The 27366-nt window shown below is 40.9% G+C and overlaps 1 protein-coding gene across 2 annotated transcripts in view; it reads right to left on the bottom strand.

The window, feature by feature from the left end:
* Positions 1 to 26411, bottom strand: part of rasa2 (RAS p21 protein activator 2) — a 46213-nt gene extending 19802 nt beyond the window's left edge. The window contains exons 1-8 of one of the 2 annotated variants that reach the window (XM_072694556.1): positions 26316 to 26411; positions 13150 to 13273; positions 10529 to 10632; positions 9542 to 9636; positions 8757 to 8804; positions 7974 to 8050; positions 2796 to 2879; positions 1219 to 1291 (exon numbers count right to left, since the gene is read on the bottom strand). In XM_072694556.1, coding sequence (XP_072550657.1) covers positions 1219 to 1291; positions 2796 to 2879; positions 7974 to 8050; positions 8757 to 8804; positions 9542 to 9636; positions 10529 to 10632; positions 13150 to 13273; positions 26316 to 26364 — 654 coding nt within the window. In that variant the 5' untranslated portion in view covers positions 26365 to 26411. The remainder of the gene's footprint in view (positions 1 to 1218; positions 1292 to 2795; positions 2880 to 7973; positions 8051 to 8756; positions 8805 to 9541; positions 9637 to 10528; positions 10633 to 13149; positions 13274 to 26315) is intronic. The other variant, XM_072694557.1, reaches the window with a different exon arrangement.
* Between the last annotated feature and the right edge of the window lie 955 nt (positions 26412 to 27366).

The following is a 27366-nucleotide window of genomic DNA, read 5'->3' as shown; positions in this document are numbered from 1 at the left end:
AATGGAAACAGTACAGCAGTAAAACTTGATGTCACAGCAGTACATCAGAATTTATCCTCTGCATTTAACCCATCCATGGCAGTAAACACACATACAGTCAGCTTTGGCATGCACCTGCAGCAGCTAGAACCACAGAAGCTACATTGTTCACCCTGATATTACACTATTCATACAGAACAGATTCAGTGAGATACACCATCACCACTATTACCCACTTACCCAGACCGGAGAAGGGGGGGCTATACTATGGATGGCTGAATAGGTAGAGATACACTATATGTCCAAATGTTTTTGGACACCTCTTCTAATGAATGCATTCAGCTGCTTTAGGTTGCACCCATTGCTGACATAGACGTTCAAATGCACAGCTTGTCTAATTCCTGTTGAGAAGTACTGCCAACACAATAAGTATTGCCAACACAAAATAAGCAGGTAAACATAAAGCTATTGGCACTATGCATGGGCTAGAGAGGTATCAAGCCCACAGCAGTGAGCTGTAGAGCAGTGGCACTGTGTTCTCTGGAATGATGTTTCTCCAGCATTTCTTTCAGGTCATCTGTAACTTTCTATATATAATATTTTTCTACTAAATCTGTTTCACATCCCTCAGCTTCTTCAACTCTTGTTACTTTTAGTACTTTTTACTTTTTTAATTTATCCCCTATCCTATTTATTGTTTAGTGTAATTTTCCTTTAGTTTAATACTGCAAATAATCTGTGTTCTGTGTTTTTGTTACTTGTCATACGTGTTGCTCTCACCAAGACAAATTCCTTGTATGTGTAACATACTTGGTGAAATAAAGAGATTCTGAATGACTTGGGGAGTTGGGGATGGAGTGGGGTGGCGATCATCTAATATTCTAACCAAACTAACGCTCATCACTGAATGCAATCAAATCCTTACAGCAATGCGCCAAGATCTAGCACTCTACTTTTGTCCATATAGTGTACGTAACTTACTTGGTTTTAGTGACATAAAAAAAAAATCTGTGAATTCTGAACAGGTTTGTGCAAATTAGGTTCCTTATCTGGACTGCAGGACTGGGGGACTGAGGAAAGTTGAAGAGTGAGTGGGGAAAGTAGACAGTGTTTTTTTTTTTCTTCAGTAAAAAGACATTTCATGATAGCGGCCCCTTAAACTCTCTGGTGTATGGTCATGTGTGAAATGGGCTTTAGGTGTGCAAATAATTCATTCACTGCTTGCAACCCTGAGTTTACCTCAAAGTAAAAAGTTTCTTCAAAGTGAGGCTCGCTGGTTTTCTTTTTCACTTTCGTCTTCCTCTGATCAGACCTGCAGAAAGAGAGAGAGAGAAATATTAATAAAGCAGTAAAATGTGTGATCTATACCTCTTTAACAGAGAGCTCTTCCCTCATTCGGGGGGCTATTCCACGTAAAAGCCACACTTAATTGACTGAGCCTCGCTTAAGTTAGCCCAATACTTCACCCTAAGCTCATTGCGTCCCACTAACAAAATCAGTTCCCACTTATAGGAATTGAGGCTCATGTCTTATAGCTCTACTGTCCTCCAATGCTCAGCTCTCACACTGTACAAAAACTACTGCCACACACTATTAATTACTGTTTTGCAAACAATGACATTTAAATTGATACACTTTGTCCATATTACATGAAAGTTTTTAACCTCTTAAAACCTGAATCAAATAATTGCTACAAAATTCAAATTCTTTAAAACTGGAGTGTTTATGTGAGCTATAGAGAGGTATCAAGCCCAATTCAATTCAATATCAAGCATACATACATTTGCATTTAAATGTTGACATTTTTGAATGTTTTTGAATATGAAAAACATAATTAATAATTAAAATGTAATTAATTCTTATTGATTTAATTAATTTAATTGCTCACTGAGGGTTCTACGTTTTCATGTTTTGTTGATCCCTTGTCCTCTTACTTATCATATTTATTTATTTATTTATTTATTTTATATACCATACTTATATACCATACTTTTTAATATACTGTCATTCTAATTTAGAATCTACTCAGTTAGCAGTTTGGACAATTTAGAATCTACTCAGTTACACTGCAGGTTTATTAATAAGCTGTTTAAAATGGCGAGCCTATGACGTCCAACAGAAGTGATAAAGCTGAGATATGCCTCAGCTTTAGGATGGCACAGAACAGATTTGTCCAAACTGCTACAGTACCTGACTGGGGCTTAAGTTTAGCCTCTTTTGTGGAACCGAAATTGAGAAAAATGAAGGATTGCCTCAAAAAGCCTGGCTTACTGAGTTGTGGAATCCCCCCCCCCCCCCCCCGGCTTGTTTTACCCCACTTCCTTTACATAGGTTTACATTCCCATCCGCAAACTTTACATAAAAACCTCCGTCACATTTTCCATAAACACAGCGGCTGCGTCAGCACTCCCTACATTTACACTCTTTGTTATGGAAAGTCTCTTTCTGTCATAACCGTAAACATGGAGGTAGAGTGTGTGAAGGAGAGAGAAAGAAAGAGAGATGTGTGTGTGTGTGTGTATGTGTGAGAGATGTGTACAGGTCAAATCATTGAATGCAACACTGATATAAAATTTATGTCGGCACAAAATATCAGGGCTGTATAATGATGTATCAGAAGAAGGAAATAAATGCTTCGCCCCAAAACAAGATGTTCTACAGAAGTGGAGCTGAAGGAGATGATCCACACAGCAACATGATTCAAACTATGATCAGTTCAGATTCTGATCATAACACTGATCACCACAGCAGTTCCCATTCTTTAAGCCTGTAAAGTGTGTGCGTTGTGGTGAGTTAGAGTGTGTGCGTGTGTTTACCTGGAAGGTCCGATGAGTGTGACTGTTGCGAAAGAGTCACAGTTCTGTCCGCTTATCAAAGGTAAGCCCTGGCACTCGATTATTCTGGACATACACACACACACACACACACACACACACACACACACACACACACACACACACGTCTCGTCATCATTGTTATTAATAAGGAGGCCCTGATCTGGAATTGATATTTGAGATGATTGTGTACATAATTTAAGCAGAACTTAGATTTATTGATAGACTGAAATATTAAGCAGCATCAGTTCAGCTCTGGTGAGATTAATCACCAATCATCATTCAAACACCAAACTTCTGTTTAAATACTCCATGTACAGACAGGAAAGAGAGACAGAAAGACAGACAGAGAGAAAGACAATTCAGTTCAATTCACTGTTTTATTGGCTTGACAAACCAGTGCTACATTTGCATAAGCCCAAGCTTGAGTTACAGGTCTAAGAGGTATAAAAGAAAGAACACTGAACAGATTACAGTCGGGGAGAAGAACAGCTTAAACAAACAACAGCTTAAGCTTAAGAAAGACAGACAGACATGCAGAGAGACAGAGGGGCAGACAGAGGGATACACAAAGAGACAGACAGACAGACAGACAGAGATATGGTATAAGGATGGCCTATCATCATATATTTATCAGAAATAATAGAACATTACTGAGTGTGAAAATGACTTATACATATGTGCAACTTACATGAGCCCCACAATACATTACAACTATTGCTTCTTGCTCTGCAAAAACTCTAAACTTAATACATTTGTATTAGAATCATTTGAATTAAACCAATCAGGTATTAATAAAGCAGTGTCACAAATTAAGGGAATAAATTATGAAAATCTCTTATATGAGCCACATTTAGAACAAAAAAGCATAAATATATTAGAAATACAATCAAAAAACACCAGAACCCATTTGTCTACCAAACTTTACGGGAAGACTGAAATAATCAATCCATAAAACTTAAATCTAGAAAAGCCCTTCCTGACAGCATCAGGACAGCCCTCAGCTGCAGCAGGCTTTGTTCAGACTGTTCAACATCGTTCTCCAGCATGGCTGCTTTCTTGACATCTACAAGAGTGGTGACAAATTTGACCCAAACAACTACTATAGCATCTGTGTGAGCAGGAACTCGGGGAAGATTTTCTGCTGTATCATTAACCCCCTGATTTAGGCCTTCCTTACTGAACACACTGTCTTTTTACCACATCATTGCACTACTGACCATATTTACAGCATACACACTAACATTTACATTAGTAAAATAACACTAAAGGTTTTGTAATGTTTCATAGATCTTTAAAAAGCATTTGACTCTATTTAGCAAGAAGTACTATATTATACAATTCTTAAAATGGTGTTGGAGTAAACCTTTAAATCAATGTATGTCTGTAAGAAATGGGGGTAAACTCTGGCAATAAAATAACTGGTCTTCAATCAGGGTTGCAGCTATTCTCTTAAAAGATCAATGACCTGCCGGCGGGCTGAAAGTGTTGTTACACACCTCTATTACCAAAGAATAGCCCCACCAATTTGCACAGACGTTCCTGCGGTTACTGAGTAATACACCTTAGTGTGTAATAAGCCTTGGATTGGCCTGACACTAAATGAAATGAAAGTTACATTTCTCCTATATTCAGATAACCTGGCGCTGCTGTCCTTTCAAGGAAAAGGCCTTCAGCGGCATTGGATCTGCAAGAGACGTACTGTGACACATGGGCCCTGACAGTAAACGCCAATAAATCTAAAGTCACTTCCGAAAGAAAGCAGATATGTGTTCAGGCTAGGGGACACTGCCCTAGATCAAACCCGTTTTTGGTCTGGCAGTGGATACAGGCCTGCAAAGCTCTCTATTTCATCAAAAAGAATTCCTTCAAGATGATGTTGATTGATGTTCCAATGAGAATCTGGTCCATCGTGCTGTATGGAAGTGAAGTACGGGGTTCATTTACTCATTGTGACTACACGGTGGGACAGGCATCCCACTGAAGTCCTGTCTGTAAAATTCTGCAGAATGGTTTTACATGTCCAAAGAAAAACCCCAACAAATACATGCAAGGCAGAATTAGACTGGTTCCCATTGACCATCAACACTTAAAAAAGAGCAAATCAATACTGGATGCATCTGAAAACAAGTCCCAAATCAAGCCTGCAGTTTCAGGCACTCCAATCCCAAGAGATGAACCCTGAACAGAGTTCACTGTGTCCAGACACTGACCCCCACCATCCCCAACTCTCTGACCAGCACTGCTTCTGAAACACCAATCAGAGTAAACCAAGTAATTAAACACGGCAAGAATACTTAGCTGGAACATTGGACAAACCAAACTCCCAAAACAAACGACACTGCTCACAATGGGATGGCCATGCCACATTTCACTTCAGGACAAATGAGCTTGAGACAGAGGTGCACTTTCCTCTAAACTGCCCAAAATATGAAACATTTAGAAATAAATATTTTAATCAGTTTGATTAAGATGGGAGCCGTTTCAGAGCCCTGAGAGACAACGAGAAACTGGCTGTTCTATTAGGAGAGCCTCCATCAGCCTCCACTGCAGCCAGATGTGTTATGAGTGTCACACACTCATGACAGTGAGTGAACACTGAACCACACACACACGCACACATGCGCACACACACACACACACACACACACACATACACACATATATATTACTTAAATAACCTTAACACAAAAAGTAAGGAAGTGTGTGTTTAGTATATTATTTCTTTGTTGTAAAAGGCTTCTTGGCAATAAATCTTATAGTGGCAAAGCCTGTTAATTTCCCTTTTAAATGGTGCTGCATTTGTGAGGAACATGCATTTGTGGGATGAGCAGTATGTGGGTTGCCCCCATAAAAAACTGGCCAAATCTTCTCTGCCAATGCCAAACAGCTTATTTTGCTGTTGCTATTGCCACTTGTTTTGAACTTCTGGTACCCCCAAGTGCTGCACCTGTGAGCATTGGCCCTGTTACTGTGGTCAGGTGTCTGCTCCAAGAATGGCCATGCCACATTTGACTGATCTGGATAGGGAAACCAAGTGGCGGCATTATTTGGAGTGAGCCCTAGACATAATTTACTAAACACACATTTCCATATCTTTACATACATATTTTTAATATGTATCACTACTATATTATTAATTATTACTAGATGTACTATACTATGTTTGTATATTTAACAAAAGGTGTTCAGTTATTACACAGATGTATTTAATGATTAACACAAGCTTTCATTATTATACTTATTTTTCTGTTTATGTTTGTTTCATATATAGATCATCTACAAATGTTCTATGTGTTTTGTTTTATACATGCATTATTCAGATGCACTCTTATTTTTTATCGTCTTATTCATTAACTTTTTTACTAGTATTAACATTATTTTTGTTGCATGTCCATATTAAGTTTATGCTAGTATCAGAACTACATTTCTAACTTTATAACTGTGTTTTAGTGATTTGTCCTTTTTATTTGTTTATTCTGTAGGTGTCATATCCGGTCCTGCCAATAAAGCATTTTTTTATTGTTTTGCCAAAGATGAGTTGGGGGGAAGGAGAGTGGGGGTCATCTAACATAACTATAACATAACTAACTGACAACACTAACGTTCTTGATGATGAGTACAATCAAATCCTTACAGCAATGCTCCAAAACCTGCCTTGTAATAAGGCACGGGGGGGCACTCCCACAAAAATTAGGACAATAGTTCACAGATCAAGCACAATAGCTAAAGCAACAATACACTGTAGCAGATTACCTACTAACTCAGGCCAGTGTCAGACCAGCTGCTACCCACCAGTCTGACCACCAGGCTCCCCCACCACCTGTGTCAGACCAGCTGCACACCTTCCAGCCACCACTACCTGCCTAATGACCATGTTAAAATCTAAATGAACTCTTAACTATCTGCTACTACTAATATTTCCACCATTAACAATCATTACTCTCACCTGAGCAGTAGAACAGTCTTATGCAGTGGTTCTGTCAGTAATGTATAAATAGTTCAAACCAGAGGAGGATGGGTCCCCCTTCATGAGTCTTGGTTCCTCCATCTCTGAGGAAGTTTTTCCTTGCTACTGTCGCCTTTGGCTTGCTCACTGGGGGTCTTAGATTTTTATGTCTTCTTATGTTGTTGTTTTTTTTTTTTTTTTTACTGATTACTGATCCTGTAAAGCTGCTTTGTGACAACACCAGTTGTAAAAAGCACTATAAAAATAAATCTAATCTTATTTAATTGGATTACCTGAGCACAGTAACGGATCCTAAACAGTATATCATTGTCATTTCTGTTAATATTGTTCCTTCTTTCAATTTATTATACTGTTACTTTTATTACTAACACATCTAATGAGATTTTAATTGCTTAATGTTGATAAGTTAATTTGTGTTGTTTTGATGATGCTGTGGCAGTACTGTCCAGAAAAGCTCATTGAACTTAATAGAATTGAGAGGCAGACAAACAGACCAACAGGTAAACCCAGTCTGAATCACAAAGTAAACTCTAGGGCTGCTTGGCCCAAAACCGTCAGTACAGATTAGCAGATTACCTGACCACACTGACTGACCCCAAACTGAGATTCACCCTAACCAAGTACAAGCCTGGCTACAGAGACGGGCAGATGCAAGTCCTAGCTGCCCAATGAACAGACACTGCGCCAGCACTGCTCACTAAACACGCCTGAGACTGAGCTGGAATTCAGTGCTAATCTGCTGAAGCTGATTCTGAAAAGTTACCCACCTTCCTAGCGAATATAAAGAACAGTGCCAGACCACGTCTGCTTGTCACAGATACATGGCTGTATATTCTTCTGCACACTACTGCACACACTTCTACTTGCTCTATGCATATATATATATATATATATATATATATATATATATATATATATATATATATATATAGCTTTGATGTGTCATGGCAATAAAGCAACTCTGAATTGAATTGAACTGAGAATGACGAAGAGGGACAGTGAGAGAAAAACAGCGAGAGAGAGAGAGAGAGAAACAGACAAGTGAATGGAGGGAAGCATAGCAGCGAGGCTAAAACAGAGGCTCAGTTGCGGCAGCACATACTTCCTATCGTATCGCATCACTTCCTCTTTCATTGGCCTACTCAGTCGCTCAAACACACACTCGCACTGCAGCAAAGGCCGTCTCTTACCTGACCTGCAGCCGGGGAGAGACCGGCCCATTATCTGTGATCAGCTCATTCAGCTTCATCTCCAGGTGAACCTTCCCCTGAGAACACACAAACAGACACACACAAACACAGTAGTAGTAAACAGTAGTGTGTATATATATATATATTGTATATATTAAAGTGCAGGTTTGGTGTCAGTTACAATCAAATGATCTAAAGCTCGTTATAACTCTGGCTTTTGTGAATCTTTGATCAGTTGCTCTGCTTGCGTTGCTTCTTCCACATGTCCTCCCAACCACACAACCGCCCACTGCCCATCCTGCTTCCCAACCATCCTCCCAACCCAACCCGACTGCTGCCCACCTGTACAACTATCGCTCACTGTAACTGACCAGGGGAGGTGTGATTACGGGAGGTGTGATTAGGGGAGGGGAATGGGGGGGGGGGTGATTGGTGCTATGGTGTGAAAAACCCTGAACTTCTCACTCCTCACTCTGCCGACTCTCTGACTCACTCCTGAGGATGACTGGTGTGTACTAAACACAGCGTTGCATACACCAAACACAAAAACAGGATGTGGAGCAGAGCTCAGTCTGCTGACACATGATTGGACCACGACAGAGGTGTGACTAATTAAACAGTGACGTGATTGGACCACACAATAACTATGAATAACAGTAATGTGATCTGATTGGACAAAATCATAAGCAGTGACTAACCACACAGGGGAAGTGAGTCTGTGTGTGTGTGTGTGTGTGTGTGTGTGTGTGTGTGTGTGTGTGTGACAACAGATGAAACACTCACGTCCGCCCTGCTGGCTGAGAGCAGAGTCATGTGAAACGATTCATTAATCTGTTAGGTTAACATCTCACACACACACACACACACACACACACACAAACACACTTAAAACATTAGCAGTCTCAGTCACTGCTGCTGATGTGAAAGTCATGCTGTAACTTCATTTTAATGATTTCTGACTCAGTTACTGAATCCGTTCAGTCAGCAAAGGGGAGGAATTTACCGTTGTTATTGTTTACAAAAAAAGGTGTGAAACGTAAGACGTCTTCACAGAGTGGAGATCAGATGTGACCATCTGAAGGGCTGAAGAACGGTCAGTCTACAGGAGTAAACCCATCAGGAAAGGCTGACTGAAGCAAAAGCTCAGAGACGAACTGACAGAGCTGCGAGATCACTGGAGATCAGTGGCTTCAGATTCAGCACTGCGATCAAATGGATCTCATTTAAATAGTCTGTAAAGTTAAACTCGCACCTGTTCCATGTCTAAGACGCACCTGGCTCATGCACATAATCCACACTCTAGGTCACGCCTAAGACTCGACTGCCGCTCTGGTGTGAGACGCACATGTCTCACACCAGTGCTGTGTCTATCCTTACGAATTTGCACCCACCTAAAGTCTCCTCACCTGTAGTCTGCCACGCTGGTGTCTGTGTGCTAATTTAACAGTGTGTCTCGTTACAGTTAGGGGTCGGTAGCCTACAGCGTCAGGAGGCTAGTGTTTGTGTTATTTCAGTTTTGGTGTATTCATCATTACTGCAGAAATAAAGAAAGTTGGTTTTAAGCTCACCTGCACTTCAGAGTTTGGATCCACAGGCTGCAGCGCAAACCAGTGCTCCTTCCCACTGTACTTACAGAGATCATCCTTCCTAATAGACACTTTACCTAAACACACACACGCACAGGTCAGCTTTCATCACTAAACAGCGTGTTGAGTTCAGTATCTTAAATGTTGAAGTTTGAAGGGTGTTCATCATGGATGGGTTTTGCTGGTCAACATCACTCATCATCTTTCCTGATGTGTAACAACACCCAGAGTTCAGGGCTGAAAGCAGGTACATAGGACAACAGGTAGACAGGTCCACAAGAAAGTAACTGGGTAGATATTCATATACAGTATGTTGGCAGGTAAACAGATTGGTAGACATAAGTAGGAAGGTGAGTAGATATGGTGGGAGGTAGTCTAAACGAGCGTTAAACGCCTCTAAAAGCTCCCTCACAGAAAGTCATTACACCAAATGGATATAAATACACTGCCTGATGCCTGAGAGACTGTTTTACCAGAGTTTTGAGAAGATCTGGGGTCACATTAAAAAAAATAATTTTATTACAATTGTGGAAGGATACATGCAATGTGTTGTGCAGCAATAAACAGTCTTTAAAGAAAACATGTATTTCTTCAGGTTTGCCACTATTTTACCACTATCAACATTCCATATAAAACCCAGAAGACATGTTTAAGTTTAAGTTTAAGTTGGGTTTGGATTGTTTAAGTATTTGTTTTAGTTGCTAAAGTAATTTTTTCTGTTGCCATTTCATGTAGCGCCTCAGCTACATTGCAAATGAGGATCAACCCTCAATGTACAGTTGAACTGAAAATAGAACAGATTCAAAAAGAATAGATTTGCCCATGTTGTAGATCTAACCCCCAACAGCCAAACCCCACTGAACACAGAGTTATGCAGAGAACTGTATAAAACATTTTATAGAAATGTTTAATGGCAGGGTGTGTGTGTGTGTGTGTGTAAGGTCTGGAGATGCGCAGAGAGAAACGAACCTACTGGCAGATCTCTCTGGAACACACTCTTGGCGTAAACATGGAAGGACAGACACTGGAACGGTCGTGGAATCTCAAAGTAGAAATCCTCTCCATAGAACGGACTGAAACACAGCAGGCAGTAACACTGGGGTCAGTACACACACACATACACACCAAAAACTCATCAACTCATCAACATCAAACATACCCCCTCATCCCTCATTATTATATTAGTATTACACTCAACAACAACAACAACAGTCCCACAGTGGGGAAAAAATTTCATGCAAAACAATTAATTCATCTGTTACGTTAGCATTAAAACACACACACACACACACACACACACACACACACACACACACACACACACACACACACACACACACACACTCGGTCTAAAGGTGCCACCATTATAAACCAGACAAAAATCCTTCAACAGAGTGAAAGAGAACCGTGTGCATGTGGTTGTGTGTTTGTGTGTGTGTGTATGTGAGACAGAGAACTGCGTGGGTGGACACGCTTCCTCAGCTGTAGCAGACTGAGTGCTGATACACTGAGAGAAACACACAGCTGTGACAGGGGGGAGAGAGAGAGAGGGAGAGAGGGAGGGAGAGAGAGAGAGAGAGAGAGAGAGAGAGAGAGAGAAATAAAGAGAAATATCAGAGGGATGCTGCTGTAAAATCACAGATCATTGCACCACACCACACCCCCACACACACATGCAGGTATACTGCAGAAGAATACTGTGTAATCCATTGTGTAACACATTGTAAACAAGTGGACAGTAATACATCAGGTGTGGCACAGATAAGGACAGGCTAAATCTCACTGTATTGGTTAACAGCTGCTGCTGAATACAGACATGATGTAAGTCTGCAGGTTCGTTACAGTTACATATTCAGCGCATGTAAATGTACATTCTGCCAGAGGGGGCAACAGTGCTGTCATGTCTTTCACATCCAGTCTGGGTCTCAGATAAAAACTGCAGAGTGCAGTTCCCGCAGAAACGGAGTGTGACTGTAGCTCAGCAGTGGAGCTGGGACATAGGGGTTGGTTTTTAAGGTGCTAGTAGGTGGTTGCCACAGAGTTGCTAATGTACAGGTGTTGGTTGCAATTCTGTTGCTAGGTAGTTGCTAAGACGTTGTTAAATGGTTGATATAGTATAGGTGTTGTTTGATAAGGTAATGTTTGTTGGTTGCTAAAGACTTGCTACGGTAAAACTTTTGCAGAAAAGATGGCTGGTCCAAAAGCTCCCCTATGCCCAGTCTGTACTGAAGAGCAGTGTAGAGAAAAAGGGGAACCATGGATGGTGATGTATACACATCTGACTGGTTTATCCAGGTTTACTAGCTTTCCCTCTCACTTGAACTTAGCATGTCGCCAAATTCGCAACTACATTGGGCTTGTTTTTTTCCCGCTCCTGTTTTCAGTGAGCTCCCACACACTTCCAGTAGTTTCTGCCAAAATTGCAGTAAATTAGTTTCTCTTCTCTTTAGCTTCAGAAGTCTGTAAAAGTATAGCTCCAAAGATTTCTGAATTTGTTCGTATAGTCAATTGTACAACAGTTCTTTCTAGTTTTTGTATTAAATATATTCCACACAGTCTGTCTTTTTGCCACTCAGTGGGCGTGGACGCAGTGACTCCCACCACCTGTGACGTCACATGTTGATGCATCCTATAGGACCAAAAACGGGTCTTTAAATGTTCGCTGTATGAAAAATGTACATCAGATTGGTCCAAAAATAATCACAAGCAACCAGGTAAAGGCCCTACAATCCTACAAATTTTTGTGGCTCTATTTTGAAAGCTGTAAGACAAGACACTTTTTATATTTTGAACATAGAATAAGAAAAATAATAATAATAACAACAATAGTATTTTAGCTTTGACAGACCAACTTAATAATAGTATGTAGAGCTGCACAATATATTGTATATAATTTTTTTTGCTGTTTGTGCAAAACCAAAAACAAGAGGCAGGTTATATCTACTAAATATATGTAGCTATGGATACATGGACTTTTGGTTAAAATTTCTGTATTTGCAATATATATAGCAGGAAAAAATATATATATTGCAATGTCAGTGTTTTCCAATTTCATGCAGCCCTAATAATTAGCAGATTTGGAAGCAGTAAGCTTGATTTTTAAAGCCTAATTAATGCACAACCATAATAATATAAATAGCATAACAATGTAGTTGCAAACTGAAAAGCAAAACACAATCATGTTAATAAGAAAAAAAGAAAGTTAAAAAGAAAACTTGGTGTGATTGCCCATTGCAGTCTAACTAAAAACAGAGAAAAACAACTATTTAAAAACATACAGCTGAACCCCTAATGATCTACACATGGATCAGCCATAACATTAAACCTCCTAACTGAATGCATGACTAGTACACTAATTGGGGGAGGAGCTGAACCACTGTTGCTCTCACTGGATGTTGGCGATGAAGGTTGGACACTGTGGTCACTCTGTGTTCACACCATCAAAACAGTGAAACTGAATTACTGACAGTAACAAACCCATTCTTTTAAAGCACAGCGTTACTCAAACAGCTCTAACACACCACACTGTTCCCAATCTTACTGCTGCTGCCCAGTGTGCGAATGTGTGTGTGTGTGTGAGTGTGGATCACCTCAGGCTCTTCTCGTAGACTTTAGTGCGAAACACCTCCTCCTGGTCCAGGCTGATGGTGCAAAATGTGCCGGCGTCTCGAAGGCGGTTCGATCCGGAGCCACAACCTAGATTCTTCCCTTCACCTGCAAGCATGCCCACAAAAAACAGATCAGACTCAGTGTGTATGTGAGTGTTCAGATTCAGGCTAGCTTTTAATGAAAAAACTAAACAAAAAACAAATAAAAACAATTTAATAAAAATGACAATCAAACAGAGATAATAAACTAATACTCAATAAATAAATGAATAATAATTATAATAATAATAATAATAATAATAAATAATATTAACAATGGTTGCTAATGTGTTGCTACTGTCAGGCCCTCGTTATTGTGCCCTCCCCCGTGCGACCCCGAGCTGCCGCCCACAGGCCCATAAAAGGCCATCCTGGTTGTTTGTGTTGATTCCTGTTCATTTGTGGTCATTCACTGTTCATGAGTTGCACCTGGGACTGGGAGCATTTAAGGAGCTCCATGACAGCCACTCCTTGCTGTGAATTGAATCTCACTGAATCTCCAGGAGTCTCCTTGACTCTCTGTGATTCCCCACACGTTGGTGGCGTGTTCAGGTTGGCAAGAGTTCCGTTCATAGTCTAGAGATACCACAGTCTGGCTTGAGAGGGAAGCCTGTTACGTTCGCTTCCTGCTTATGCTCCTGAGTGACCCCGGTTCTAGGCAGTCGCTGTTTACTCAGGTTTGGCTTGCCTCATTTTCTAGTCAGGCAGCTGGCTCTCCACCTACCTCCGTATGTTCACAGAGCATGGCTCTGGATCTAGTTTTCTGTTCATAGTCAAGAGATATAGTCTGGTTCAAGAGGCAAGCGGCTTACGTTCGCTTCCTGCTCATGCTCCTAGGCGACCCCGGCTTGAGGCAGCCGCTATATACTTAGGTCAGATTTTCTAGTAATGCAACTGGCTCCCTAGCTACCCCTGTATGTTTACAGAGCGAGGCTCTGGATCTAGTGTATAGCAACTCCTGTTGCCCAAGCTTCAGGCAGCTGGCTCTCCAGCTACCCATGTATGTTCACAGAGCGCGTCTCTGGATCAAGCTTATAAGTACCCCTGTTGCCCAAGCTAGGCTTGTGGCTTCAAGTTCAGACCCCTCTTTAGTTCACCCTCTTGGTATTATTCCCACTCTGCTCCCTGTTCCTTCCTGCCCCAGGTTTGTTGTTTTCGCCATCTTGTTTGTCACGTTCTGTTGCGTTCTCTGTTTTGACCCTTAGTTGCTGCACTTTGTTTTCTATTAGCACTTGTTTAGTGTTTTTATTACGTTTAATAAACGTTCTTGCTTTGTTCTATCCCGTCTTGTCTGGCCGTACATGCCATGACAGCTATTGTGAAGATGCGTAGTAAAATGTGGTGTGGCAAAACTTCTGGCCAAAAGGTGCACAAAAGCTCCTCCATGCACAGGCAGAACAGAAGAGCCATGTAAAGAAAAAAGGGGGGTGCACACATTCTCTCAGCTGTGAGGGAGCTGCCCATTCCACTGTTCTAAAACTGCGCTATTAAATCTATGATTTTTGTGACCTATAGAGAATGTTGGGAGTGCTTAGATCATGCTTACTGTACTGTAAGTTAAGAACTTTTGGTTCATTTTTTTTTTATAGCTAGTTGCGACGGTGTCGCTAAGTGGTTGCTATGATATTCCAGGTGCTTGCTGGGGTATTGCTAGGTGGTTGCTATGGAACCCAAGATGGTTGCTAGACAGTTGCTATGATATCCAAAGTGTTTGCTATACTGCTTCTAAGTGGCTGACAGGGTGATGCTAGGTCAGAAAGCTCACCCAACATGTTTGGCTAATAGAGCTTTGTCCACAAACAATTAGCCAAAATGTTGGGTGCCAAAGCATTTGCCCAAAATATGGTTTGTCCAAAAGCTCCTACAAGCACAGACACCAGATTTGGTGTTTGTAGCTTAAAATAATGTGACTAATACAAAAGTTCCAATATTTGGTTAAAAGTTTATGGACACATTTCAATGCATTACTATGGGGGAAAAAATCCTTAAAAATCTGTTGCTAAAAAACGGTATCTCGTGTGAAATTCAGGAAGAAGAAGATGATGACAATATAGTTGTGTTCTTGCAACCATAATAATGGGGGGTTGAAGGGGTTGGCAGGGATACAGATGTAGCGCGTTAGTGATGTGCTCAGGGCATTTCAGTCATTTAAGTCAGCGAGGAGAGTTTTGCTTTTTAAGACTGTGTGTGCACGACATGTTTATAGATGAGAGGTATCAACTTCCTCCCAGCATGCACTACGTCTTCCAGCAAAACACTGATTCAGAAACTCAAGGTATACACATACACACACACACGCACACACACACACACACACACACACGGTGGGCAGAGGCAGTATAGACTGTGAGATGAGATTGGAGCCGCTCTATGTTTGGATGTCCTGCAGCAGTTTATCAGCAGACCTGAAATCAGAACCATCTACTACTGAAACACAATCATTAGCTCACTCTGAATGGCTGGCGCTAAACTGCTGTAGGATGAATGAGCCGTGCTAAACTGCTGTAGGCTGAATGGCTGGTGCTAAACTGCTGTAGGCTGAATGAGCCGTGCTGAACTGCTGTAGGCTGAATGAGCCGTGCTAAACTGCTGTAGGCTGGATGGGCAGGACCAAACTGCTGTAGGCTGAATGTTTGGGGTTAAACCGCTGTATGGGTGGGGCTAAACTCCTGTGTGTGTGTGTGTGTGTGTGTGTGTGTGTGTGTGTGTGTGTGTGTGTGTGTGTGTGCGTGCTATGTGTCACACAGAGGAAGCTACAAACTACCAGAAGAAATGCTTCAGGGAGGGTGTGACAGCAACCAATGCCCTGAACACACTCACTCTCTCTGTCTTTCTGCCTCTCTCTCTCGCACACATACACACACAGGTGTGATCTGGAGGGAAGCAAGTGTGTGGCACTGTATGCTATGCAACGGAAATGCAGCAAACCAAAAGCATGAGGATTCAACAAACACCACAAACACACCATAATAATCTAAAATGTGAGTAATATTAGTATTAAATTAGTAATATTACTGTTAAGAGAGGTATCAGAGCTGAGGGGCTAAGGTTGAGGTCTATAATAGGGATATATGCTAAAAACAGCTAAACCAAACACTAACCAGTTAGCATAGCCAACTGGTCAGCTTAATCCTCAAACCAACCACATCCAGAGACAATTCTTCCGCAGGGCTCAAGCAGATCAAACACACACACACACACACACACACTGGAAAATTGTAGAGAAACATACCACAAATAATGTAAACAGGGTTCAAAAAAAGTGCTGTAGGTGTAGATGGAGTTTAGATGGAGGTAAACCTGATTCTACTGAAAAGTCTGGGCAGTGTCCGGCCGCACAGATCAGCACACACACGCAAAACACTGAAAACCAGTCTGATGAGACTGTGGGTCAACACCACCATAATGGACCCATTCCCCATGCCGCTGTGCGACACATCAGATCAGGTTGCGTCCAGAACCCTGCTTCTTGAGAACCACATCTATCATAAATACGTTCCATCTGAGCACGCCCCCTCACTCATGTATTTATGTATGTACTGTATTTACTGCTTTATTTACACTCTCACTATCCATCATTTAGAATGCCTAAGGTGATTCTTTGCTCAGTTAAATGCCTCTTTAAATACAAAACAAAAAGGGGTTCGATATAGCACCATATAGAACTTTACTGGCTTAGAGTATCAGAAACCATGGTCCGTCCAAGGGTTCTGTACACGCTGGACACGCTAAGAAAAAGTAATCATACCTTTAATATAGGAATAAGAATCGGTTTTCAGTCATAAAGAGGCGAGAGTTTGAATATTCGGAGGGCCCAGGGACGGTACAGTGGTTAAAAAAAAAAGAAGAACTGCATTAATGTTTTTTAAATAAATCAAATCTTTAAGCCACGGTTCTTTACAAAGCTTTTCATCCAGTGATTCCACAGGGCGATTCAAAGGGTTCCAACACTGTTATGAAGAACCCCTTTTCAGTATTATACAGAACCTTTTTTGTTCAGCTGACAGAAAGCTCCAGTTCCACATGCTGATCCATTTCACTCACACACACACGTACACACACACAGTGCCAGTTCCTCTTCCAGTTCTCGCTTTCCTCATCACTGCTGAAATCATTACACTCTCCTACACACACTGCACCCGCCTGTTTCCTCTGTGTGTGTGGGTGTGTGTGAGAGAGAGAGAGAGAGGGTTAGCTAGAAAGTGTGTGAACTGTTTTCTGTATTTCTGTATGAGCTGTCCCTAAAATGTGGTCAGATCTTCATCTGATCTCTGAATCTAGAGAACAAGCTGCTGATGTCGGGCTTCCTTGAGTGAACCTGAAAGTCTTCCCGCATCCCCATCTTCGTCAGGTGAAGGTCTGGACATCGACTAGGCTGTTCGTGCCTTTAGCCGGTTCTTACAGGCGTGTGTAGAGACTTTGTTTTGCTGCACCTCCTTCAGTTCACGGACAGAAGCCCTGATGTTCTGCTGTAGAATCTGCTGGTAGAATCCAGAATTTACAGGTCCACCAATAATGGCAAACTGGATTAGAGGCAGCACAGCAGTCCCAAAACAGTACACTGCAACCCCCCACACCCCACACCCACTACACACCACAACTCAAACGCACACCACACTAACACCTTAGGGACCACCTATGGTACCAAAGCAACCACCTAGAACCACCTTAGCAAGCAAACCTGGAGTATCTCAGCACCCACCTGGAATACCACAGCAACCACCTAGCAATGCCTTAGCCACTAACAGGGATACCATACCAACTGCCTAGCAACCACCTTGAATAATATAACAGCCGTTTAGCAGCATCTTAGCAACCACCAGGGATACCACAGCAATAACTTAGCAACCACTTAGCAACACCTGGGATACCAGAGCAACCACATTGCAACAATTTGGCAACACCTTAGCAACCACATGGGATACAATACCAACAAACTACTGACACCATAGCAACCACCTGGGATATCACAGAAACATCCTGCACCACCACATGCCCTAAACCCTACATTTTAGCCAAATGTTTCTGGACACAGCTTTGCCTCAACCCAGCAACACTTTAGCAATCAACACCTATATTACAGGAACAGCCCTATTTTCTTTAGGAAATGCATATCTAATATTATTATTACTATTATTCCAGGATTAAAAACTCAAGAACCATTTAACATAGAAACTTTATTTAAACTTTGACAACTACGAGTTTTCAATTTCCTACACATATACATACTTTTTAAGATATTAAAAACAAACGGTGACATAATTATCAGGTATTAACTGTCTTGAACCAGTTCTTCACTCTCGATATGCTAATGGTAAGCCTCACTTTCTCCCTGTCCTTCTCAATATTACTATATTACTACCCTTTACATCTGTCTGTCTGTCTTTTTACTACTCTCTATTACAGATACCACACAACACCCCCCACACACACACTGCACATCACATACGGAAAAACACAAAACCAAAAACTCCATACCAGACACACACACACACTAACAGCCTTGCAACACCTTAGCAACCACCTGGGATATGACAGCAACTGATTATCAACAAGCTAGCAACCACTTGGATACCATAGCAACCACCTAATGACACATTAGCAACTCCTTTACAATAGCAAGCATTTAAACCAACAGGTATACCATAGCAACACCTCAGCAATTAACCAATCAGCTCCTTTGCAACACTAATATCACAGCAACACTGCTGAGCTGTAATCACACTCCCCTTATTTCATTTAATTATTTATTGTTTTGCAGGCACGGGTAAGTTATTGACAGTTATTCTTGAGGTGCAGCTGGGGTCAGTCAGGGCGTAGCTACTTTGGGATGCAGATAGTTTCAGGGTGTGTATAGTTTTGGGTTGTAACAAGGATTAAGGTGTAGCTAGTACTGGGTTGTACCTGGGGTTTGGGTGTAGCTAGTACTGGGTTGTAGCTAGGTTTAGGGTGTAGCTAGTTTTGTGTTGTAGCTAGTACTGGGTTGTACATGGGGTTGAGGTGTAGCTAGTTTTGGGTTGTAGCTAGTTTTGGGTTGTAACTGGGGTTGGGGTGTAGCTATACGCCGTTCTTGTTCAGTGTTTGTCTGATAGTGGAATCACAAACACTGGCATTACTTTATGCAAGACAGGCATGTAGGTCCTTAGATGTTGATTTCCTTTAAACACTTTAAAATTTTAATCTGAAGCTCGAAATCAGAATCATATGGTAAAAATACTATATATCACAATATTTAAAGTCCTTTTTTCACAATACACAATAGTTATCACAATACATGTAAGCATAGACTAAATACATCAGTATCATCAGATCCTTAAAAACTACTATTCAGATACTCTCCCGTACTGAGTCCAGTGATTTTTATTCAACATCTGCTGCTCCTTATCTAATACAACCAGTCTAATTACACTGTGTGTATTTAGTTAATCAGTATTTAATACATTTATTATGATAAGATAAAATATCATGATATGAGCAATATGCCCAACTCTAGAATCAGCTGCTCCTTTTCTGCAGTTACAGTACTCAGTAATGCTTGCAGTTGCAGTTCAGTAATGCACTAAAATCACAGTGGTTGAACTGGGCTCTCCACCTGTGATCACCTCACACAGACCTCACTGACGAGCTGAAGAATTGAGTCAGGTGGGTTAAATAAGAAAAAATGAAAAAACAAACAAACGAACAAAAAAAAACTCTTCAGTGTTTCGGGCCACCAGGACCAGCATCCAAAACACACTCAACTCAAAGATCTCAAGCGTCTCATACTGTTTTATACTGTATTTACAGTGCGATTTCTTGTGCTTAGGTTTTTCTTTACAGAGGTCCACGATTTACATACACATCATTTGTAGACTGTTTGTATCTTTGTATCTGTCCACAAAAACAACGCACAGATCAGCCAAAAAATAGCACCACTTGCCTATTATGGAGAAGGCCCCCCTTGTGCCTCAACAACTAATGATCTGACCATTTGAGGCATGGACTCCGCAAGACCTCTGAAAGTGTCCAGGGGTATCTGGCACCAAGACATAAGGAGCAGATCATTTGAGTTACAAGACCTGCCTGATGTTTTGGCGATGCTCTGACCCAGTCGTATAGCCATCACAATTTGTTTTTGTGTCAAAGTGTCTCATATTCTTACACTTGCCCAAATTTTCTGCTTCAGCACAAATATATTCACCCCTTGAGGGAATACACTGTTGATGAAGATACTCAATGTTTTTCACTTCACCTGTCAGTGGTGTTAATGTAGTTTATGTTTGTTTCTGGTTAATCAGAATGTAAATGGTGAAAATGATTTATTTCAACTTCATGATTAGAAACAATTAGTCTTCAGTAGTGAGGGACTGAAATCGGTCCTGTCTGGAGCAGCTCTACGAATCGGTACACCCCTATCGACCTTCTCACAGATCATTCAGATGACAAAACACACACATGCAGCCCTGAAAAAGCCTGTGACTCATCAAAAACGTTATCATCAGAAACATCTCAGAGCGACTGGAGCTCAAACAGCACACGACACCACACACTACAGCTACGTTACAGCTTTATAACTGCACTGCAGTGCCACAAGCACTCCCAACAACGACATTTGGCCCTGAAACACACAAATCAGCACTGCATTCTGCAACTGAATACTTAAAAAAAAGGTGTGCAGAGAGATTAAATACTGAAAGCTGGTGAATTCAACCAAACTAAGGCCCAATAATCAGTGTGAGAAGTAAAAAGGGACAGAAAACAAAAAGCTATGTCCATTCAGAACAGGGTCTACAATGTGTTAGAAATGGTATGAACAAATATAATTTAGGGTCTAAATGCAGAGGTGGCAAGTAACAAAGTATAAGCACTTCTTTAATGTACTTAAGTACATTTTTAAAGTATCTGTACTGTTGTATCTGTACGTCACGTCAAATTTTTTTTTACTTCTACTTACTAAATTTGAAAAGACATTTGTACATTTTACTCACTGCATCTTTAATTAATTTGTAATGAACTGTTTTAGTCATGAAGTGTCTATTCCCTAGATAATCACGTGTGCGGCTGTTAGTGATTCTTCGGCTCAAGTGAAAATGATAGAGCTAAGCTTTGGTTTTGTAATCAGATGAAAATGTAAATCGTCTCCAGTATAATTATTGTGAAATGATTTAATCAATGTGAACCATGATAGATGACCTTTGACACAATCGTGCACCCTGCTCTCAGCACCCGTCCTCGCGCCTCAAGTTCACTTTGTTTTTGGCCGCACGTTTGAGTAAGTGAGTTCTGCAAGTACATCTATAACCATTTCTGCTGAATTAAGTGTTTCACAAAACAGCCAAATGTGTTCCTCGGCCTCTATCTTTATGTAGTGTTACTGTCATAATCCATCCTTTTCAAAAGTGCCAGAGGTGTGCATCATAGGTGTGCAGTCAAGGCTGCTGTCAGACACTGAGGAGTTTGACTGAATGTCACATTCTGGCGACGCTACAATGTTGAATCCTCTGTGTTTAATACTGATTCATTGTGCTAGCCAGAATAACAGAGTAAATGGTTAGTAATGTGAAGACGGCTGGCTTTTCAGTGGCCTGAGAAGCAGATTACCAAATCTGTTTGGACAGCATTGACAGAGCTTTCTGGATAAACTACATCTAGTCTTAAACTAGTAAACAGCTGCTTCGAGCTTAAAGTCAAACAGAAGAGGATTGGTTGTCGATTTCAGATGGGTGGCATCGCTTTATATTTTGCTAGTTTAAAATGACTTTAACTTGATATTAGTGCGATGCCAAAACTACAATAAGCAAGGCTTGGTTAAAGAACCAACTGAATTTAGTATTAATAACATGTTCTGGTATATCAGAGATGGGAATGCAACATATTACCACATTTACCATTCATGAGATAAATATGAATATGGTAGTTAAAAAATAATGATTAGAATGTAATTTTTATCATCCAGATGTTTCTGGTCAATAATTTTAAAACAGGTTTCACCAATCAGACGTCAACAACCCAACATGTCATAATATGAATAATGCAATCAGTGTATCCATGACTGGGTTCAAATAAATTATATTTAGTGGACACTACCTGCCTCTGGTAGATGTGTAATAGGAAATAAGAACAGTGCAGAATTTTGGTTTGTAAAAGCAGCAAAAAGGTGACAATTTTGCAAATTTCCAAAATGCAATTTTGGCGTGTACATTTTTCACTTTTCCTTAAGTAAATATGTAAAATGTAACATTCACCAAAGTATTTTTAAACTGGATTATATGTACTTTTACTTTTTTTTTTAAGTTTAGCCACTTCTGCCAGTTACTCCACAAATAAAACAAAAAATGCCTGAATGACATATACTACTTAATTGTGAAACGTTGTACTTCTGACCAAACTAAGTGTGTGCGCAAAGCCACTGAATTTCAGTCTGAATCTTAAACCTTTTCTGCTGTACGAATCCTCAATTCTAACATACCAAATAATATCACATCAATATTTGTACTATAATTATTCTTAGTGTTAGTTCAGTGCAGTTAATAACCTGTAATAATCCCGATTCTCAGTCAAACTGACCCCAGCATTACTGACCTCGGCTCAGCGCCTCTGATAAACAGCCCACATTTCTATAAATGAGCGCAGGCAAGATCTACCCTCATCCAGGGGACAGGTCAAGGAATGTTGCTGATGTAAACATTTCCAGCTCACACAATAATAAACACACACCTCAATTAAGGACAGGCAATCTCTAAGATAACGTATGAGAAGACGCAGAAGTGGGCTTCTTAGGAGAATTATTCGTTCCCACTTAAATGGTGCAGAAGTTAAAGTTAGGCGCTCCTGTAACTGCTGAACCTTTTAAGGTGGAACGGGCAGATCCACTAAGGCGGCAGCAAAGCGACGCAAAACTAAACAACTGTGAAAACTATTGTCTAGAAATTATTGTGATGAAAATATACGTATGACACATGAAGAATTATCGCCGTTTATAGTTTTAGGGCTTAGCTAGCTAGCTTCCCCAAACTGATCAACTCACAGCTAGGCTAACCGAGCCGAGGTATAACTTCCACAAACACCGTTTACAGTCAGTTCCTCACCCAGAAATGTGTACTATATTAAACACTAGTTAACCCCATTTTAACGCGTAACTAATATGATTTGGGTTAAATAAAAGAATGGCCGTTTGTGTTCAGGTTGTTGTTGTTCCCAAAGAGAAGAGCGTCGTGAACGCAGCGGAGTTTCTGCTGTAGCTGGGACCGAAGTGGCGACTTCCTTCGCCCGGTTAACAAACCCAGACACCCTCCGCTCCACAGACTCACACACACCAGGTCAGAGACGGGTAAATAAAGCGGCCGGGTGATAGGGACGTCGGGGAGGAAACGCGAGCCCCTCTCCGGTGGCTCGGAGGGAGAGAGAGAGGCGGTGGATTTAGCTAGCGTTAGCCTAGCGTCAGTTTAGCATTAGCTTAGCATTAGTCCGCCCTTAGTAGAGCTAGCTAGCTATCACATTTTAAATTTGTAATAATCCGAATCAGAAATGTAGCAATTACCTGGATTAATATTTAGACATATAGTGGTAGCTATGTGTTTATATCAAACAAATATTAGATATATGTACTTCAGTAACTTTTAATTTTCTGGGTACTTTAAAATACTGATACTCTGGGGCTTCAGTGTCTGTTTCTGTAGCTAATTAGCTAGCTACGCCAAAACCAAAAGAAGATCTAATAAGTCTAACACATTTTTAGCCCTTGTTCTGAGAGATACTCGATGTTCAGAGTTCTACTTTGGTTCTAGGCGTTACTTAGCTAGTACTTCGGTAGTGTTTTATCTGCTGCTTTATTTTCCACTGGAGTTATTTCACTGCAGGAGCAGGACTGTACCTGGAGTCGACCCCCCCACCCCACACACACACACACACACACACCACTGACATTAAGACTATAATTAACTCAGCACCATACTTCTGTTTATTATAGTGTATTTCTCAAACCGTTTTGTTCAGACAATTTAACATCCGCACCGTGTGTTTACTCGATATTTAAATGTGACAAATACGCAAAAATAGAATTAGGGCATATGCTTTTTCACAGTGGTGACATATTGTCTGTCACACAAATATCAAACAGCAACTTTACAGGAGAAGGAAAAAAAAGTAATCTTTAAATGAATGAATGTAATTTTTTTTTTATTCTAGTTAGAGTATAACTAGATCAGTGGTGCATTGCTGTAGTCATGGGGGCTTTGATTTGAGTAATAAGTTGAATTTATTGATCTTATTTTATTTCTGCTTTGTTTTGCTCGGCCCAGGAGCAGTACCTACTACTGTATTTGCTACAATACTATACAGAACTTCCTACTGGACAAGTAATACTGCATTACATCACTATACAAATACCATCTTACACATACATTATTACACAAACAATACAACATTATACAAATAGTACTGTATTACTATACAATTATTTAAATGCTACTGTACTAATGTAACATTACACGTAATACTGTCCTACATTACTATGCAAATACTAAGGTACTGCTTCAGCACTTTAAAAACACTACTGTATTACTACATAACTACACAAATACTACTGCACAACAGTTCTACTATACTACTACAACAGTACAGTTAATACCACCAGTAATAACTACCACCAATACTGGACTAATAACACTAATTATTATACACTTTATTACTGAACTACAGCTCTAATGCCACTGTACAACTAGAACTTCTGTACTACAACTATAACTACTCTAAACTACTCTACTACAGTGCTAACTCTACTGTACTTAAGCTATAACTAATTCCACTGTACTACAATGACTCTACTGTACTAGTGCTAACTACTGAACGGAAGCTATAACTACTGTACTACAACTATAACTCTCCAACTACTCTACTGTACTACAACTATAACTCTCCAATTACTCTACTGTACTACAACTATAACTCTACTGTACTACAACTATAACTCTCTAACTACTCTACTGTACTACAACTATAACTCTACTGTACTACAACTATAACTCTCCAATTACTCTACTGTACTACAACTATAACTAACTCCAACTACTCTACTGTACTACAACTATAACTACTGTACTACAACTATAACTCTCCAACTACTCTACTGTACTACAACTATAACTCTACTGTACTACAACTATAACTCTCCAATTACTCTACTGTACTACAACTATAACTCTACTGTACTACAACTATAACTCTCTAACTACTCTACTGTACTACAACTATAACTCTACAATAACTACTTTACTGTACTACAACTACAACTCTACTGTGCTACAGCCACTGTAGTCCTACAAAATAATTCTGTCAGAAAAATCCTTCACAAACACACACACACACACGTACGCAAACAGATCAATCCAGAAACACACAGATGTTGTGATTATTGATATGAGTGTTAAAGCTCTGAGGGCGGGTCGGGGCTCCGTTAGCCTCCTGCGCTAAGCTAATGCTAAGCTAACTCTAAATCCATCGTCTCTCGCTCCCCCAGAGCAGCCAGAGCTGCCCGATCCCCTCGCAGGCTCCATCGCCCGGCCGCTTTATCCGGCTCCAACCCGGTGTGTGCGCGTGTGTGTGGGTTTGTGAGGCGGCAGAGCGGGTGCGAGTGGGTTCGTTAGACGGACTTAGTGAATCCCGCTCCGGGCAGAAGCTTCGCTGAGCTTCCGACACTCCGCTCTCAGGAAACAACAGCAACCCACAACACAAACAGAAACTATTTCATCAAAATCACCTCAACTACTCGCTCACAGCAGGACAGACTCCTTTACAGAATATGAGGATGAATAATCTATTTTGAAGCCGTGAGTGGCTGACGGAGGTAAAACTTCAGAGCCCGACAGTTAGAGCGAGTTCACTGCGATAATCAACTCCTGCGGAGGGTGAAGGAGCCCGGTTGAGGGTTTATCACCCGAATTGTCTCCTAAATTAAACCCCATATCCAGACATCTCGCCTCCTCACAGAAATCTGTTAATCGCATTAAACTGCTTTCCGTGTCGGTCTGAACGTGTGTATACAGTCCTGTTCTCGTGTTCCTCCACACACTGATCCGTTCCCCCAGTACAGCTTCGCCGTGCTAAGCTAAGCTACACCAGGAGTTACTCACAGATCTTCCCTCGGAGGCTCTGCAGCACTCGGACCCTCGGCTCCTCCATCGCCGCTGCGCTTTAGCGACTCCCAGCCGCAGCCGCTTTTCAACGCGGACTGCGAGGCCACTCCCGCCTATTCTGCTCATTGGACGAGAGAAGTGAAAGGACAAGCCCGCTCACACCCCTGAATGGCTGAGGGAAGAAAACGGACACGCAGTGTTTTCTGTTTCACTCATTAATGTCCATAGCTAACATGGTAAAGGGGAACTCCACCAGTTTCTCTAAAATTTCGTTCCTTTCTAGAGAAACTCACCCAGTCAAAATTGTTCACCGTGGTGGTGAATGGAGCCAGACGCGTGAACCCCTTAAAAGCTCTCTCAAAAAAAAAGGTATTACACCAAACGTTATGCACTGCATGATGCCCGAGCCACTGTTTTACCATAGATTTGAGAAAACTTTTAGTCTACAATGTGTTTTTGTTTAGGCCTGCCACCCAACGTCGTAGTATTCTGGTGTTTATTACTATTGGAGTTTATTGAGAGGTGAGGCAAAGTGAAAGTGACGGGTGGATAGTATGTTAAGAACCTTTTACTGCATGCCTAAGTGTGGCACTTCTACAATAAAGCATCCTGACCTGAGGTGTGTTGGGAGCAGTAAGGGTGAGGCTTTTAACCCCAAGAACACTGTGCCAACACTGTTAAGCATGGTGGTGGTAGCATTATGCTCTTGGGTTGTTTTGGTGCCAGTGGAACTGGTACATTGCACAGTTTGGATGGGATGACGCCAACCCTATCAAAATATCTGGATTATGCTTAAAAGTTGAGTACTGTATGGAAAAAAATACAGAGACTGTACTTTAGTGAAAAATATGGGCACTGTAACACAATCTAACTAAATTAAAAGATCAGATACTGTACTATAGTGAAAGTATGAGTACTTTATCCCAATCAAACTCAATTAAAAGATCAGAAACTGTACTATAGTGAAAGTATGAGTACTTTATCCCAATCAAACTCAATTAAAAGTGCAGAAACTGTACTATAGTGAAAGTATGAGTACTTTATCCCA

This window comes from Salminus brasiliensis, chromosome 13 (assembly GCF_030463535.1).
Source record: "Salminus brasiliensis chromosome 13, fSalBra1.hap2, whole genome shotgun sequence".
NCBI classification, from domain to species: domain Eukaryota; kingdom Metazoa; phylum Chordata; class Actinopteri; order Characiformes; family Bryconidae; genus Salminus; species Salminus brasiliensis.
This window is presented reverse-complemented; position numbering and strand designations above follow the sequence as displayed.